Source organism: Oryctolagus cuniculus, chromosome 16, assembly GCF_051225735.1.
Source record: "Oryctolagus cuniculus isolate XC-2025 breed Fujian yellow rabbit chromosome 16, ASM5122573v1, whole genome shotgun sequence".
Lineage (NCBI taxonomy): Eukaryota > Metazoa > Chordata > Mammalia > Lagomorpha > Leporidae > Oryctolagus > Oryctolagus cuniculus.
In genome coordinates this window covers 24,014,367-24,030,034 of record NC_142882.1, presented here as the reverse complement: position 1 = coordinate 24,030,034, position 15,668 = coordinate 24,014,367, and the positions used below count along the sequence as shown (strand labels likewise).

The 15,668-nt window shown below is 57.7% G+C and overlaps 1 protein-coding gene across 1 annotated transcript; it reads left to right on the top strand.

Annotated features, from left to right (window-relative positions):
- Positions 1-3,661: 3,661 nt before the first annotated feature.
- On the top strand, positions 3,662-14,876 carry RASAL3 (RAS protein activator like 3). The gene is made up of 18 exons (XM_051837907.3): positions 3,662-3,792; positions 3,924-4,261; positions 7,640-7,758; positions 7,927-8,005; positions 8,127-8,188; positions 8,549-8,619; positions 9,089-9,224; positions 9,349-9,447; positions 9,861-10,412; positions 10,752-10,896; positions 11,110-11,254; positions 12,005-12,241; positions 12,336-12,537; positions 12,634-12,752; positions 13,151-13,541; positions 13,762-13,919; positions 14,408-14,471; positions 14,580-14,876. The coding sequence occupies exons 2-18, from the start codon at positions 3,937-3,939 to the stop codon at positions 14,718-14,720; spliced, it is 3,045 nt and encodes a 1,014-aa protein (XP_051693867.3). The 5' UTR covers positions 3,662-3,792; positions 3,924-3,936; the 3' UTR covers positions 14,721-14,876.
- Positions 14,877-15,668: the final 792 nt, after the last annotated feature.

Here is a 15,668-nt window from a genome sequence, read left to right as displayed (position 1 = left end):
AGAGAGAGATCCTCCATCCGCTGGTTCACCCGCCCCCCCCCCCAAATGGCCACAACAGCCCAGAACTGCATGTGGCCGAAGCCAGGATCCAGGAACTCCATGCCATTCTCCCACATGGGTAGCGGGGACTGAAGCACTTGAGTCATCTGCGGCTGCTTTCCCAGGTGCCTTAGCAGAGAGCTGGAGCAGAAGTGGAGCAGCCGGGACTCGAACCGGTGTCCATACGGGATGCAGCTATCTCAGGCAGTGGCTTACCCTGCTGTGCCTCAAGGCTCACATCCCAGTGCCCTTCACTAGCCACAAATGTCCTGTGCTCGCATTTAGGATCTGTCTCTCTCCGTGACCGGTGGGCTTCAGGAAGGCAGGAACCACAGTTATCTCATTCCCCGGGGCTTCTTCAACGTAGTAGACACTGAGGAGACATTTGTTGAATCAACAAAGACTCACCTTATGAACCTCTTGAAACTGATATTATCATCTTGCCATACAAACAAGGAAACCTAGTCTGAGAGAGAGGAAGTGACTCCCCGGACGTCACACGGTGACACAGGGGCCAGCTGGCGCGCCACCCCCTGCAGTCCAGTTTCTGGGTCCGAATGACACCCGCTCACTTATTCCTCAGAAACACCGTGAACTCACCTTTTGCATTTTTATTTCTTCAAGGAACCATGGACAGGAGGAGTAACCAATACAGGATCACACAACAGAATGCACGGCTGATGAGTTTCTGCTAGGAACCACACCCAGGCAGGCAGCACCCAGCTCAAAAAATAGAACGTGTTAAATGTGTGCTATGTGAATTTTCACTTCAGTAAAGAAAAGGCAGGGCTGGCTTGGTGCAGCCATTCAAATCCACTGCCTGTAGTGCTATCCTCCCATACCAGAGAGCCAGTTTCTTCCTGGCTTCCGATCCCGCTCCCTGCTAATGCACCTGGGAAAGCAGCAGAAGACGGCACAAGTGTTTGGACCTCTGCACCCGTGTGGGAGACCCAGATGGAGTTGCAGGCTCCTGGTTTTGTCCTGGACTCAACTATTACAGGCATTTGGGGAGTAAACCAGTCAATGGAAGTTCTCTCTGTGTCTCTCAAATAAGTAAAATATTTTTAATGGAATTCAGGGTGCTGGCATTGTGGCATAACAGGTAAAGCCACCACCTGTGACATTGGCATCCCATATGAGCACCGGTTCGAGTCCCAGTTGCTCCACTTCCAATCCAGCTCCCTGCTAATGCACCTGGGAAGCAGCAGAAAATGGCCAAGTGTTTGGGTCTCCCTATGTGGGAGACCAAGAAGAAGCTCCTGGCTCCTGGCTTCAGATCGGCCCAGCTCTGGCCACTGTAGCCAATTGGGGAGTGTACCGGTGGATAGAAGACCTCTCCCTCTCTCTGCTTCTCCTTCTCTCTCTCAGTAGCTCTGCCTTCCTTTCTAAATCCCAGAGGGAAAAAAAAAGGCGGCAGCAGCAGCAGGGAGCCTAAAACTCAATCCTGACTTTTTTTTTTTAAAGATTTATTTTATTTATTTGAAAGACAGAGTTAGAGAGAGAGGTCTTCCATCCGCTGGTTCACTCCCCAGATGACTGCAATGGCCGGAGCTGCGCCAATCCAAAGCCAGGAGCCAGGAGCTTCTTCTGGGTCTCCCACGTGGGTGCAGGAGCCTAGGGACTTGGGCCATCTTCTACTGCTATCCCAGGCCATAGCAGAGAGCTAGATCAGAAATGGAGCAGCCGGGACTAGAACCGGCACCCGTATGGTCTGCTGGCACTTCAGGCCAGGGCTTTAACCCGCTGCACCACAGCACTGGCCCCATCAATTCTGGTTTTGAACTATCAACTGCTGCCTCCCAGAATACCCACTGGCAGGAGACTGGATTGCAACCAGAGTTGTGACTCAAACCCAAACTCCTGGATAAAAGCCTCTTTTTTTTTTTTAATTTATTTATTTGAAAGACACAGCATGAGGGCCGACACCTCGGCTCACTTGGCTAATCCTCTGCCTGCGGCGCCGGCACACCGGGTTCTAGTCCTGGTTGGGACACCAGATTCTGTCCGGTTGCTCCTCTTCCGATCCAACTCTCTGCTGTGGCCCGGAAGGCAGTGGAGGATGGCCCAGGTGCTTGGGCCCTGCACCCGCATGGGAGACCAGGAAGAGGCACCTGGTTTCTGGCTTCAGATCGGCGTGGCGCACTGGCTGTAGCAGCCATTTGTGGGGTGAACCAACGGAAGGAAGACCTTTCTCTCTGTCTCTCTCTCTCACTGTCTAACTCTGCCTGTCAAGCAAGCAAGAAAGAAAGACACAGCATGAACAGCATGAGAGGGAGAAACAGAGGGAGGGATCTTTTATCCATGGGAGGGGCCGGGGGGGTAATTTTATCCACTGGGTCACTTCCCAAATGACCGAAACAGACAAGGGCTGGGCCAGGTCCAAGCCAGGAACCAGGAACTCCATCAGAGTCTCCCACATGGTTGACAGGACCCCAAGCACTTGAGCCATCACCTGCTGCCTTCCTATTAAAATTTTTTATTTATTTATTTGAAAGGCAGAACTACAGAGAGGCAGAGACAAAGAGAGATCCTTCATGCATTCACTCCCCAAATGGCCGCAACAGCCAGGACTGGGCCTCCCATGTGGGTATAAGCATCAAGGCACTTGGGCCATCTTCCACTGCTTTCCCAGGCACATTGCAGGGAGCTAGATCAGAAGTGGAGCAGTGGGAACTTGAACCGATGCCCATATGGGATGCTGGTGCTGCAGGTGGCCGCTTGACCCACTACTCTCCCATCTGCTGCTTTTCCAGGTGCATTAGAAAGAAGCTGGGTCAGAAGCAGAGGAATGGAGGCTCAACCCAGCACTCTAATATGGGACATTGGCAGCTGCTGGACCCCCTGTGCCCCAACACAGCCCCCCAAATAGCATCTTTTTTGAATTTTTTGACAGGCAGAGTGGACAGTGAGAGAGAGAAAGGTCTTCCTTTTTGCCTTTGGTTCACCCTCCAATGGCCGCCGCGGCCAGCATGCTGCGGCCAGCGCACCGCACTGATCCGAAGCCAGGAGCCAGGTGCTTCTCCTGGTCTCCCATGGGGTGCAGGGCCCAAGCACTTGGGCCATCCTCCACTGCACTCCCGGGCCACAGCAGAGAGCTGGCCTGGAAGAGGGGCAACCGGGACAGAATCCGGCGCCCCAACCGGGACTAGAACCTGGTGTGCTGGCGCCACAAGGCGGAGGATTAGCCTATTGAGCTTCAGCGCTGGCTCCAAATAGCATCTTAATCACCGCACCTAACACCCTCCCCCATCTTTTAATTCCATGTTCCACAAACCAAGATAAGGTATCTTCCACTGTGTGACAAGACCATCATTCATCCACTGTACTATCATTGAACTAGGATTATTTCTAGTCTGGATCTATGGCGAACCCTAATATTTCTGGTGGACACATCTGTTTGGGGGCACCCCACAGACATGACCCAGCCAGCCATGGTTGAGAGTTCAGGGTTCTCCATAATCTCACCGACATTTGTTCAGCATGTACCCATTGTACAGAGAAGGTAATTGAGGCTTTTGGGGAAAGCAGCAGGTGCTGCCGCCTGGTCCAGCGAGGCACGGTGGGTCCTTCTTGTCAGAAACCTGCTCTGCCACCTCCCTCGTCCCCGCCCCCTCATCCTGCCCCTACTGTGCCCTCCCAGCCTGGCTGTGGGGCAGGGAGGGACAGACAGGGTCACGTGGCCCCAGGCTCAGCGTGAGGAAGCCAGGCAGGGTACAGACGTCTGCCGGGTTGTGGGGCTCTTCAGGGAATTAGGTAAGGGCTCAAGTGCAGGGGGCCTCCCCCTGGCTAAGGGGCCTCCCTGGGGGGCAGAGTGGGAGTGGGAGAGGGTGCCAAGATGAGGGCAGACACTGGGCAGAACCGTGACCCTGTCTTGTGCCTCCCAGGAGAAGCCCCGCCATGGACCCACCACCATCACCGAGCCAGGCTCCCCAGCCCCAGCCGGCAGCCTCCTCGCCACTGACCTCCTACCGCTGGCACACAGGGGGCAACGGGGAGAAAGGGGCCGGAGGGTTCCGCTGGGCCCGGCTGGCAGGCTGGGGAAGGGCGCTGAGCCACCAGGAGTCCATGGTGAGTCCCCAGCCAGCCTCTCGCTCGCTGTTCCGTCGGGTGCTGTCTGCACCCCCCAAGGAGTCACGAACCAGTCGCCTCCGGCTCTCCAAGACCCTCTGGGGGAAACAGAAGACCCCACCACCGGAGCCAGAACCAGAGACAGACACCCCAGGTACGTGGCTTTCTCCCCTTCCCCCAACTCCTCTACCCTGAGCTTGGCCAGGCTAGGCGGCCGGATGCTTAGTCGTGTTTGCCTCCAAAGAAGCATCAGCCGCACAGACACAGGAAGTTGTGGGGAGTACGAAAGTCAGGCAGGAAGCGACTGGGGCCCCAGCTCTTCCCTCTTTCCACCTAGAGAGGGGCTGGGGGAGTAGCCAGGGAGGGGGTATCTGTGGGCATGGCGGGTGGTCCAGCCTGTGGAAGAGGCAGGACCATAGAGGCGCAGTAACTTCATCCAGACGTCAAACTGCTCTTGGTGCCGTTGGGTCTGTCCTTGGCAGGTCCTCTGCCTCCGCCTCCTTGCTCTTCTTCCTTTGAGCCTTTGTGTCTTAGTTTCTGCACCCCCTGGAGCCTGAGTTTGCCCCATCAGTTAAACGGGAATTCCGATCCCTACCTTGAAGGGTGCAATATTTCATTTTGTGTGCCAGACCCTGGTTTAGGCAATAAGAATACAGCAGGGACTGAGACAGCTGGCACTCTGCCTGGTACACTCACAGCAATGGTGGTGGTGGTGGTTGGAGGTGGGGGGAAGGAGGTGACAGCCAACAAACACGCCAACACTAAAATGATAGCTGGTGCCAAGACTCACACAGTGGGAATCCAGAGAGGACCAGGAGGCCATGGAAATGAGTGCCTTGGGACCCTGCATACTGGAAGTGACCTATTGATGCATGGTGGTTGTCCCTTAACAGCCACTGGTGGTAAGGCTAGAGAGTAGAGGGCTAACTGCTGGAAGTTCATTTAACTCTCTCATTCATATCTCCAGCTTTAAAAAACAACTGTATTTATTTTTATTTAAGAGACAGATTGAGAGGGAGAGAGAGAGAGAGCTAGCTTTCATTTGCTGGTTGATTCCCTCAAATGCCCACAGCAGCCAGCACTGGCTCAGGCTGAAGCCAGAATCTGATGAAAAATGAACTTCAGAAGGCGGCTCTGGGAGCTGGCGCTGTGGCATAGCAGGTAAAGCTGCCACCTGCAGTGCCAGCATCCCATATGAGCACCGGTTCGAGTCCCAGCTGTTCCACTTCTGTTCCAGCTCTCTGTTGATGGCCTGGGAAACGGCAGAAGATGGCCCAAGTGCTTGGGCCCCTACACCCCCATGGGAGACCCAGAGGAAGCTCCTGGCCCCTGGCTCCTGACTTCCCCCAAGGTCCGACCATTGTGGCCATTTGGGGAGTGAACCAGCAGATGGAAGATCTCTCTCGATCTCTCTCTCTCTCGATCTCTCTCTCTCTCTCTAACTCTGTCTCTCAAATAAATGAATCGATATTTGAAAAAAGTGAGAAGCCAGGGATGTGGACCCAGTCACTGATATGAGATGCAAGTGTCCCAAATGGCCCCCCTCATACTCCCACTCTGCAACCAAGCAATCCCCACACCACGAGACCCAGAGACAGCTGACTCCTGAGCAGATCCTCTCATCACCTACCCTAACACCTCCCATTACTCCCAGGATAAAACCTAGTTCCTCCAACTGGCACCTGAGGCTTCTCTGGTTCAAACTCTTCTCCCCTGTTGGACGTCCTCCCTGACCTCACTGGCCAACACCGTCCCTTCCCCAAGAAAGTGACCCCCCCTTGTGGCCAAACTTTGTTCCTTTCTCAAACTTTGAATACTTTCTGCCTTAGATTAGTTGTTTAGGTAAGGAACCATAGTTCCCATAGTTCTTGGCTTCTGGTCTTTTTTTTTTTTTTTAACCTGTTAGATCTACCCACTGTTTTGATTAAGAGAAGAAATGTTTGTCTCTGAAGCCTCGCTCAGCTATTCACAAGCTGTGTGACCCTGAGCAAGCCATTCAACAGCCCTAGGCTTCTGTTACAATAGCTTTTGTGGCTGGTGTTACGGCATAGCGGGTTAAGCCGCTGTTTGTAGTACCAACACCAAAATATCATACGGGTGCCAGTTCGAGTCCCAGCTGCTCCACTTCTGATCCAGCTCCCTGCTAATGCACCTGGGAAAGCAGTGGAAGATGGCCCAAGTACTTGGGCCCCTGGCATCCAAGTGGGAGACTTAGATGGAGTTCCTGGCTCCCAGCTTTGGCCTGGCCCAGTCCTGGCCATTTGGGTAGTGAACCAATGGATGTAACTCTGCCTTTAAAATAAATAAATCTTTTTTTTAAAAAAACTTTTTTTAAATGTATTTAGTTACAGAGGGAGCCAGAGAGAGATATCTTCCATCTGCTCGCTCATTTCTCAAATGGCCACAATACCCAGAGCTGTGCCAGGCCCACACCAGGATCCAGCAGCTCCATCTGGGTCTCCCATGTGGGTGGCAGGGACCCAAGCACTTGAGTCTGCTGCCTCCCAAGGTGCATTAGTGGGAAGCTGCATTGGAAGTGGAGCAGCCAGACTCAAACCAGAACTCATAGTGGATGCCAACATTGCAGATGGTGGCTTAACTGTGTCACAATGCTGGCCAATGTGTTGGAATGAGAAGGCCATGCCAAGATGGCCGCTGGCAAGCAAGCATCAGTTACTTAGGAATGGCTTTGGAAACCACATGGCAATGGAGCCTGCCTGGCAACAGGTTGTGATTGGATGGCTTCGGAAACTGCCTGGCGACAGGCTGTGATTGGTTAGGGCATAAACCGCCCCTTGACTGGATTGGCTGCCTTGGCTATTTAAGCTGCTGCACCAACTGAAATAAATGAGTCTGCAGGCTGCTCACCTCTGGCCCACTTTCACCTGACTCCCAGGGTCTGTGTGGTGACTCTGTGTCTCCTGCACCCACCATACTCCTCCTCTCAGAACAAATTCACAGCAACAGGATCTGATAAATAAATCTTAAAAAAGTGTTTATTTTCTCATCTACTTGAAAGGCTAACAGAGAAAGAGAGCGTGCTATGTCATCTATCCTCTGGTTTACTCTCCAAATCAAATGCCCACAACAGCCAGGGCTGGGCCACGCTGAAGCCAGGAGCCAGGAACTCCATCCAAGTCTCACACATGGGTGCAGGGACCCAAGCACTTGCATCTGCTGCCTCTCAGGGTGCATTAGCAGAAGCTACGTTTGGATATGGGATGTGAGCGTCCCAAGGGATGGCTTAACTCACTGAACCACAACACTTGCTCTATAACAGTCTCATGATTATTTCTGATGGATTAACGGGAAGTGTGTGGAGAGATAGATATGGTCCCATGGAACAGGGTTGGTGAGGACAAGGCCCAGGGAGAAGCAGCAACTGCCCCAAGGTCACGCACACAGCCTGGCATGGCTCCTGAGCGGCACCGAGGAGAGAATCTCAGATGGGGCTCAGCGAATGGAGAGGTTGGCTGGAGGGAGGAACAAGGAAGGGCTCCTGGGTCTCTGAGTGTGTCCCCCATCTTCCCAGAGCCGGAGCCCACTGTCCCACAGATTCCCGAGGCACCCACTCCTGATGCACCTGTTTGGGACATCGGCAGTTTTACCCTGCTGGACGGGAGGCTGGTGCTATTTGGCGGGGAAGAGGAGGTGAGATGGGTGCCTGGGCAAGCAGGCAGCCAGGTCATTCACTGCCCACCCCCAGCCCCGCCCCCTCCCATGCTCCTCCTCCTCCTCCTCAGAGGTGGGGTGGGAGGGAGGATGACAGGCAGCTTTTGCCTCTCCCTCTGCCAGCCTCCTCTTTCTGACTGCCTACAGGGTCTTCGACGGCCCCGGGTGGGAAGTGCCAGCTCCGAAGGCAGCATCCAAGTGGCCATGGGGAACTACAGAGACCCAGGTAAGTTTGAATGTTGGGGCAGGGTGGAAGGGAGAAAGGGCATGCTGGGGCACTGGGGGATCTCTTCAGGCATCCCCAAAATGATTTGACTTCCCAATCTCCCCAATACACACTCACACAGATCGGAGCCTCGGAAGGACTGAGACGGAGACCGCTAACCCCAACCAAGTGCACAATGTTAGGGTGAGTCTTCCATGATGGGGAGACAGGCGCAGCAGGGACTCCCAGGCCCACTGAGCTGAGAGGAGCCTCGCACTGGGCAGTGTGGGTCAAAGCACGGGCTCTCTGTGTCACCTGATGTCCCTAATAATGGGCTAGCCTCTAGGTGGGCTGTTACAAGAGATCTGTAGAGCTTCAAAAAAGTAATGATTGCTTTAGAAATGGGAGCTGTTGGCTGCCCTGGTTACTCCTACTAATATAGCCTGAGCTGGGCCTCATTTACCCAAGATCCTCTGGGACATCTCAGGTGGGGGTGGGTGGGATGGAGCTGGGGAGGAGGGAGCACAGGGTCTGCCCAGCCCCCCGACGCTCTCCTTCCTATAGGGATTGCTCAAGAGACTGAAAGAGAAGAAAAAGGCCAGGTCAGAGGCAGGATCCAACACTTCTCGGGACGGGTAAGGGTTGCCAAGGGGCTGGAAGCAAAGTTGGCCAACACATACCCAGGTCTGGAAGGGTGAGGGAAGAAGGGACCCTTGAGCTGAGCGCTGAAGGATGGAGGGAAGTCAAGTCGGCCACGAGAGGGGGTGGGGAAAAGCATTCCAGCAGAGGGAACAGCAAGTACAATGGCCAAGAGGCTGAAGGAAGCGACAGAAGCAGGGTTGGGCAGCCAGGGTTCAGAAAGCAAGGAATTCAACCAAGGGGGATGAGCGCAAGGCTTGGACTACAGGAAGTCACCGGAGTTGGGTTTATCCTGAAATTGATGGGGCCTCATGTGAAAGGGGTGGAGAGAGAGCCTGGGGACCAGATCCTGTTTAGATCCAAGGAGTGTTTCCTAGCCTTCCTCTCCCTGTAGGGGCGACAGGGTGGTAGGGAGGAAGGAGGAGTGACCCCTTGCTCACCTCCTCCCTCCCCCCACCCAACCAGGCCCCCCAGGTCTCCCAGTGCTCTAGGCTCTAGGGAATCGCTGGCCACGCTCTCTGAGCTGGACCTGGGCGCCGAGCGGGACGTGCGAGTCTGGCCGCTGCATCCCAGCCTCCTGGGGGAGCCCCATTGCTTCCAGGTAAGTGCAGGGGGTGCACCCCCATGGGGAGTGGCCCCCAAGGTGCTGGAGGGTGGCTTAGGGGCAGAGCCCTGTGGCTCCACCTTTGGCTTCCACGTCACCTTGGAATCCCCTGGTGCCAAAGGTTACATGGGCAGGCGGGAGCCGCTGCTTCTCGTGTCGCTCTGCCGCTCAGAGAGACCGCTGGATTCAGGATCTTCGTCGTCAGTTCCAGCCCAGCCAGGTCATTCACTGTCCCCGCCATCCACCCCACCCCACCCCACCCCTGCACTAGAAGGCTGGACGTGGACACCCCGCCCACTCCCGGGCACGCCTCTCTTATGCTCCCCAAACAGCGTTCCAGCCGTAGCTCCGCCCCCTGACACAGGCCTGCCCCGCCCACAGCTTCTGCAGCAGCGAGGAGACCCCCGCCCCTTCTAGTCTATCGATCCATACCCCAACCCGCGCCGATTCTGCCTGTCAGACCCGCCCCTTTCTATCAAGTCCTGGCACCGAAACCTGTTGTCACTCCTCCCGGGCACTCGCCAAGTCCTCACTCTGGGCCTCAGGAACCCCCCGGAATCTCCCGCGACCCCCACCCTCATCACCCCACTGATCTCCGACACGCGCCCCCTCTCGTCCTCCCTCCCGCCACAGGACAACGTGGAGCGGGAAGAGACGTGGCTGAGCGTGTGGGTGCACGAGGCGAAGGGGCTGCCCCGGACGGCGGCGGCCGCGTCCCCGGGCGTGCGCGCCGAGCTGTGGCTGGACGGCGCCCTGCTGGCGCGCACCGCACCGCGCGCCGGCCCAGGCCCGCTCTTCTGGGCCGAGCGCTTCCACTTCGAAGCGCTGCCACCGGCGCGGCGCCTGTCGCTGCGGCTGCGTGGCTCCGGCTCCGGCTCCGGGGCTGCGGCGCTGGGCCGCGTGGCGCTGGAGCTGGAGGAGCTGGCCGTGCCCCGCGCGCCAGCCGCCGGCCTGGAGCGCTGGTTCCCGCTGCTCGGGGCGCCGGCGGGCGCGGCGCTGCGGGCACGGATCCGGGCGCGACGCCTGCGGGTGCTGCCGTCTGAACGCTACAAGGAGCTGGCGGAGTTCCTCACCTTTCACTACGCGCGCCTCTGCGGGGCGCTGGAGCCCGCTCTACCTGCTCAGGCCAAGGAGGAGCTGGCGGCCGCCATGGTGCGCGTGCTGCAGGCCACCGGACAGGCTCAGGTGAGGCGCGCGGACGGATGGACCCCGTGCGCTGGACAGCAGCGGGGAGGCGAGGCCTAAACGGGGCGGAGCCACGGAGGGGCGGAGACTTCTTGGCAGGGGCGGGGCTTGAGCTGCACTTGTGGATAACTTGAGGGGCGGGGCCTGGGTTGAGTTTCATCACTCAAGACTAAGAGAGTAAAGATTCAGATCCGGCACTCCTTGTGCATCAGCTACAAGGGGCCGGGCCCGTGCCCCAGGTATGAGAGACGGCCCAGGGGCCTGGATTGCCCAGGCTCAGTCTGCGCCCCGCCGCCACGTGCTGTCCCGCCCCGCCCCGCCCCGCCCCGCCCCGCCCAGGCTTTGGTGACAGATCTGGGCACCGCCGAGCTGGTTCGCTGTGGAGGCCGTGAGGCGCTGCTGTTCCGGGAAAACACGTTAGCCACCAAAGCCATCGACGAGTACATGAAGCTGGTGGCCCAGGATTACCTGCAGGAGACCCTGGGTGAGCTGGGGAGGGGGAGAGCCGGGAGTCTCCCGGGGAGCCTGGATGCTTCTGCCAGTGTGTGGTGTTTGCGGAGGTGGGAACCATCCCGGGAGCGGTTGGGGCCTCCTCCCAAGGATGAGTGGTGGGAGTTGGAGCTAGAGCTGGAGGCTGGGTGTGGTGCTTTGGCATGGCTGTGGCCCCAACCCCTGTGCGACTGTGCTGGGCTTTCAGGGCAGGTCGTGCAGCGTCTCTGTGCCTCCACTGAGGACTGTGAGGTGGACCCCAGTAAATGTCCTGCCCCGGAGCTGCCCCAGCACCAGACCAGACTCCGGAACAGCTGTGAGGAGGTCTTCGAAACCATCGTCCACTCCTACGAGTGAGAATCGGGGCCCCAGCAGCCCCGCTGCTAACCTTGACCAACCCTCCCCCCCACCCTCAATTACGGTGGCCGGATGAAACTTGGGATGCTTACTTACATTTGATGTGATATTTGGGATATGGTTCTGCAAAACACCATATTCAGTGCGTATCAGAGATTCAAGTTTAACTAGGTGTCCTGAGGTTTTATTGGCCAGAGCTTGCAACCAAGGCCATACCACATGACCCAGGTAACTCAAACCAATGCCTTGTCCTTTAAGCACATTCCCTGACCCCTCCCCCAATCCCATGACCCCTGACCTTAAGTGACCCTGCCTCCCAAACCCCACACCCTGACCCCAAGTGCGCTTGTAACTGCAAAGCCTGACTTTAGGTTGGAAGGGCAGAGTAACACAGATATGGAGAGACAAAGAGAGATCTTCCAACCACTGGTTCATTCGCCCAAATAGCCACAAAGCTAAGGCTGGGCCAAGCCAAAGCTGGGAGCCAGTAGCTTTATCCTGGTCTCTCATGTGGGTGCAGGGATCCAAGCACTTGGGCCATCTTCTGCTGCTTTCCCAGGTGCGTTAGCAGGGAGCTGGACCAGAATCGAGCAGTCGGGACTCAAACAGGTCCCCAGAAAGGATGCCGGCTTTTTGCAAGTGGTGGCTTCATCCACTGTGGCACAACACGGACCCCTGAGTTTAGGAGCTTGATCACCTGTGTGAACTTTATACTCTCTCTGACCACCACCCTGTTCTGCCTTTAGCTGGTTCCCGGCAGAGCTGGCCACCGTGTTCTCAAGCTGGCGAGAAGCGTGCAAAACTCGCGGCTCTGAGGCGCTGGGCCCCCGACTGGTGTGTGCCTCCCTCTTCCTGCGGCTCCTGTGCCCCGCCATCCTGGCACCCAGCCTCTTTGGCCTGGCCCCAGAACACCCGGCACCCGGCCCAGCCCGCACCCTCACGCTGATCGCCAAGGTCATCCAGAACCTTGCCAACTGTGCCCCGTAGGTGGTGGAAGCCTGGGCAAACCGTGCGAGGGGGCGTAGGGGGGTGGCCTGTGCCTGCCGTGACTCACCCAGCCTGGCCCTGACAACGCAGGTTTGGCGAGAAGGAAGCCTACATGGGTTTCATGAATGGTTTCCTGGAGGACCACGGGCCAGCCATGCAGCGCTTCCTGGAGCAGGTGGCCATGGTAGATGCCGGCGCAGCCCCCGGTGGTTATCAGAGCAGCAGCGACCTGGCGCTCCAGTTGGCTGTTCTGCACGCGCAGCTCTGCACCATCTTTGCAGAGCTGGACCAGGTACGACCCCGAGCCCAGAGCCCGTGATGCAGAGGAGGGAGGCAAGAAAGCTGGTGGGTTCTGAACGTTCCGCATCCTCCCTGCCTACCTGGCCAGGCCACTTGTGACAGCCTAGAACCCCTGCCCACCATCCTGCGAGCCATCGAGGAGGGCCGGCCTGTGCCTGTGTCTGTGCCGATGCGTCTCTTACCGCCCCCGGCCCAGGTCCACTCCAGGTAACCACAAGTCTGATCTGGATTCCAGTGGTGTGGGGGAGGAGGCAGGATCATATGCAGAGATTGGTGAGGAAATAAGTTCACACTGGGAAGAAAGACTTTTATGAGCAGAGGTCAAGTGCAGGGTCCCACTGGAATCAGAGGCTTTGGAAAGGGTCAGGTCAAGGGTCACATTACATCAGAGGTCAGAGGTCAGGGACTAGGCTCCAGACAGATCAAAGGTTAGGTTGGAGTTACAGCAGGGGTCATAGAGAGAATGGTATAATAGAAGTTAAGGACTGGGTCATAAGTCAAAAGGAGTTTTATGGATCTAAAAGTCCAGAGGTGGTGCTCAGAGGTCGGCATAGGGTCACGTCAGGAGTCCTTCCAGGATCTGAACCTTCCCACCCCACCCGCAGCTTGTCCGCAGGGGAAAAACCTGGCTTCGTGGCCCCCCGGGACCTCCCAAAGCACACGCCCCTCATCTCCAAGAGCCAGTCCCTGCGTAGCTTTCTCGGCGCGGGGAGCTGGGCCCGGCCGCGGCCCGATGAGGACCGACTCCCGCGGCGGCAGCGGCCGGTGCAACGCACGCAGAGCGTCCCTGCCCGGCGCCCCGCTCGCCGCCGCCCGTCTGCGGGACCGCGGACGCGCCCCAAGGACTCCCTGCACTCCAGCGCCGCGCCCCGCGGCAGACCCCGAATCGGGGCTTCGGCCTCGCTGCCTCGGAAGCCGTCGGTGCCCTGGCAGCGCCAGCTGGACCAGCCGCGAGATCGAGACCACGCACCGGACACGCCGCGACCCCTGGGCAAGGTGGGGTGCAGCCCCGGTCGGCGCCTTGCTCCGGAGATCTCGCTTTCGGAGCCCGCCGTCTGGGCTTTACCCCCTCGCACGACCGCAGCCGTGCTTCCCCGGGCGGTGACGTGGCCCGAGCGCCCGGGACTCAGACGGGGAGGAGGACAGGGTCTCCCGGGAGACGAAGGGGCGGGACGATGGCGGGTGGGTCGGATTACAGCCGATGTCTCCCGCATAGCTAACGGAGCTGCAGGGCGAGGTGGCCGCCCTGCGCGAGGAGCAGAAAGCGCTGGCCCGCCTGGTGGAGTCGCTGAGCACCCACATCCGGGCCTTGACGGAGCAGCAGCAGCAGCTGCGGGGCCAGCTGCAGGACCTGGACTCCAGGCTCCGCGCTGGGTGAGCCCCACCCCCGCCGCTAGCCCCGCCCCCGCCAAGACGGGCCTGCCCCCGGAGTGGAGGGGGGGCTGTGCCTGTCAGTCGCGCCTGGACGGCCATACCCCTAGGTCAGCCGCGCCCCCAGTAATCTGTTCAGGCCCCGCCTCTTGGTCAGTCCCGCCCCGAAGTGGGCCCACCCCCCACATACGCCAGTCCAGGCCCCCCAAGCAGCCAGGCTGAGCGCTTCCCTTACCCAGCCCCGGCTCCACTCAGGGTTAGCCAAGCCCCAGCTCCTGTTGACCGTTCCAAGCTCCGACATCCCATCTTTCTTCAGGGTCAGGCTGGAATCAGAGGCACCTTAGGCACCGCCCTCCAGTCTATACAAGCCCCGCCTCCAGCCCCAAGCCCCGCCCCTCTGAATGTCTGGGTCTCTAACCAGGAGCTGGAAGGGATTCCCTTAGCCTCTAACCTCTGGCTCTCCCGACACCCCCCACCCCCTTCCCCTGCAGGAACTCAGAGTCGGATTCTGAGCATGACTTTCCAAGCAGGGAGAGTCACAGGATGAAAAATCTGGTGAGATGCCAGCCCAGTCCTGGGACATGTGGGTCTGAGGGGTGTAAGAGTAAGGGTTGGGGTGCAGCCCTCTGCTGGCTCTAAGCCCCCTGCTGCTAACCCCCTCAGGAGCGGCGACTGGCTGAGATGGAGACCTTTCAGACCCACTTGGGGGACGCTGTCCAGCGCCTACAGCATCCAAGGACGCCATGCTCCCAGGGCCAGCCCCTGTCCTTCAAAGCACCTTGTGTCAATGGAGGCACTACTTGAGCCACCCCTCCACGGGGACCTTGAGCAGAGATTGACGTCTCGGGGGGGGGGGTGTCCGATGCACCCAGCTTCAGCCTTCAGGGTAGTGTGGTTATCGTTGCAGATAGCACCCTGAGGTCACCCAGTAAAGTCTTGATTCCAGTAAAAAAAAAAAAAGTTGCTTCTTTGCCCCTAAGTGTTGCCGATCAAAGAGTACTCCAGCCTCCACACACACACACACGTACTCACACACACACACTCACTCCGAGCTCGCTCAACTTTTCTCTTTCAGCAAGAGAGCAATGTCAGCAGATTTCTCACCCATGCTAGGACCTACAGTGTCCACTGCCTAGGAGTCTCTGTTTCTCTCTAAAATGGATCCAACGTGCCCCACTCACAGGGGAAGATCCATAGTGAAAGGCGTTCCCGACATGGTATTCTTTGTTGTTATGGGCAAGCACCTGCTTTGCATGGAAGCCCCTGTCCCCAGCTCTGCCGACCCCAGATAGAATCATCTTCCTAGGTTTCTCCAAGTTCCAGACCAGCTCGCCTACAGCAGAGAAGGTTTGGGGGTCTGGCAGGCAGCTGGAGGGAAGTGTGGAGATGGTTGTGCTCTGAGTGAATGACTGGGTAAAGAAGTAGGCACTGGACTCATGCGGGAATGGATAGGTGAAAGGTGGCAACGTGCATTAGATAGCTTTTGCTGGGTGTTTGACCAGATAGGCAGTTCAGCCAGATAGACTGCCTGACGCATTTTAAGAAATATTTGAGTTAATTGGATAAGCGATTACATCGAACATATGTACTTTTATTTGAGGTCTCAGAACACTCTGAGCTGGGCGATGGGAAAACAACTCAGGATACACACAGTTTGGGGAGCTCACACACTAGCGGAGAGGACACACAAACTTGCAGTTGACCAACGGACATCTGGGAGCCGCGGTGGAAGGGTTTTGTAGGGCTTGTTGG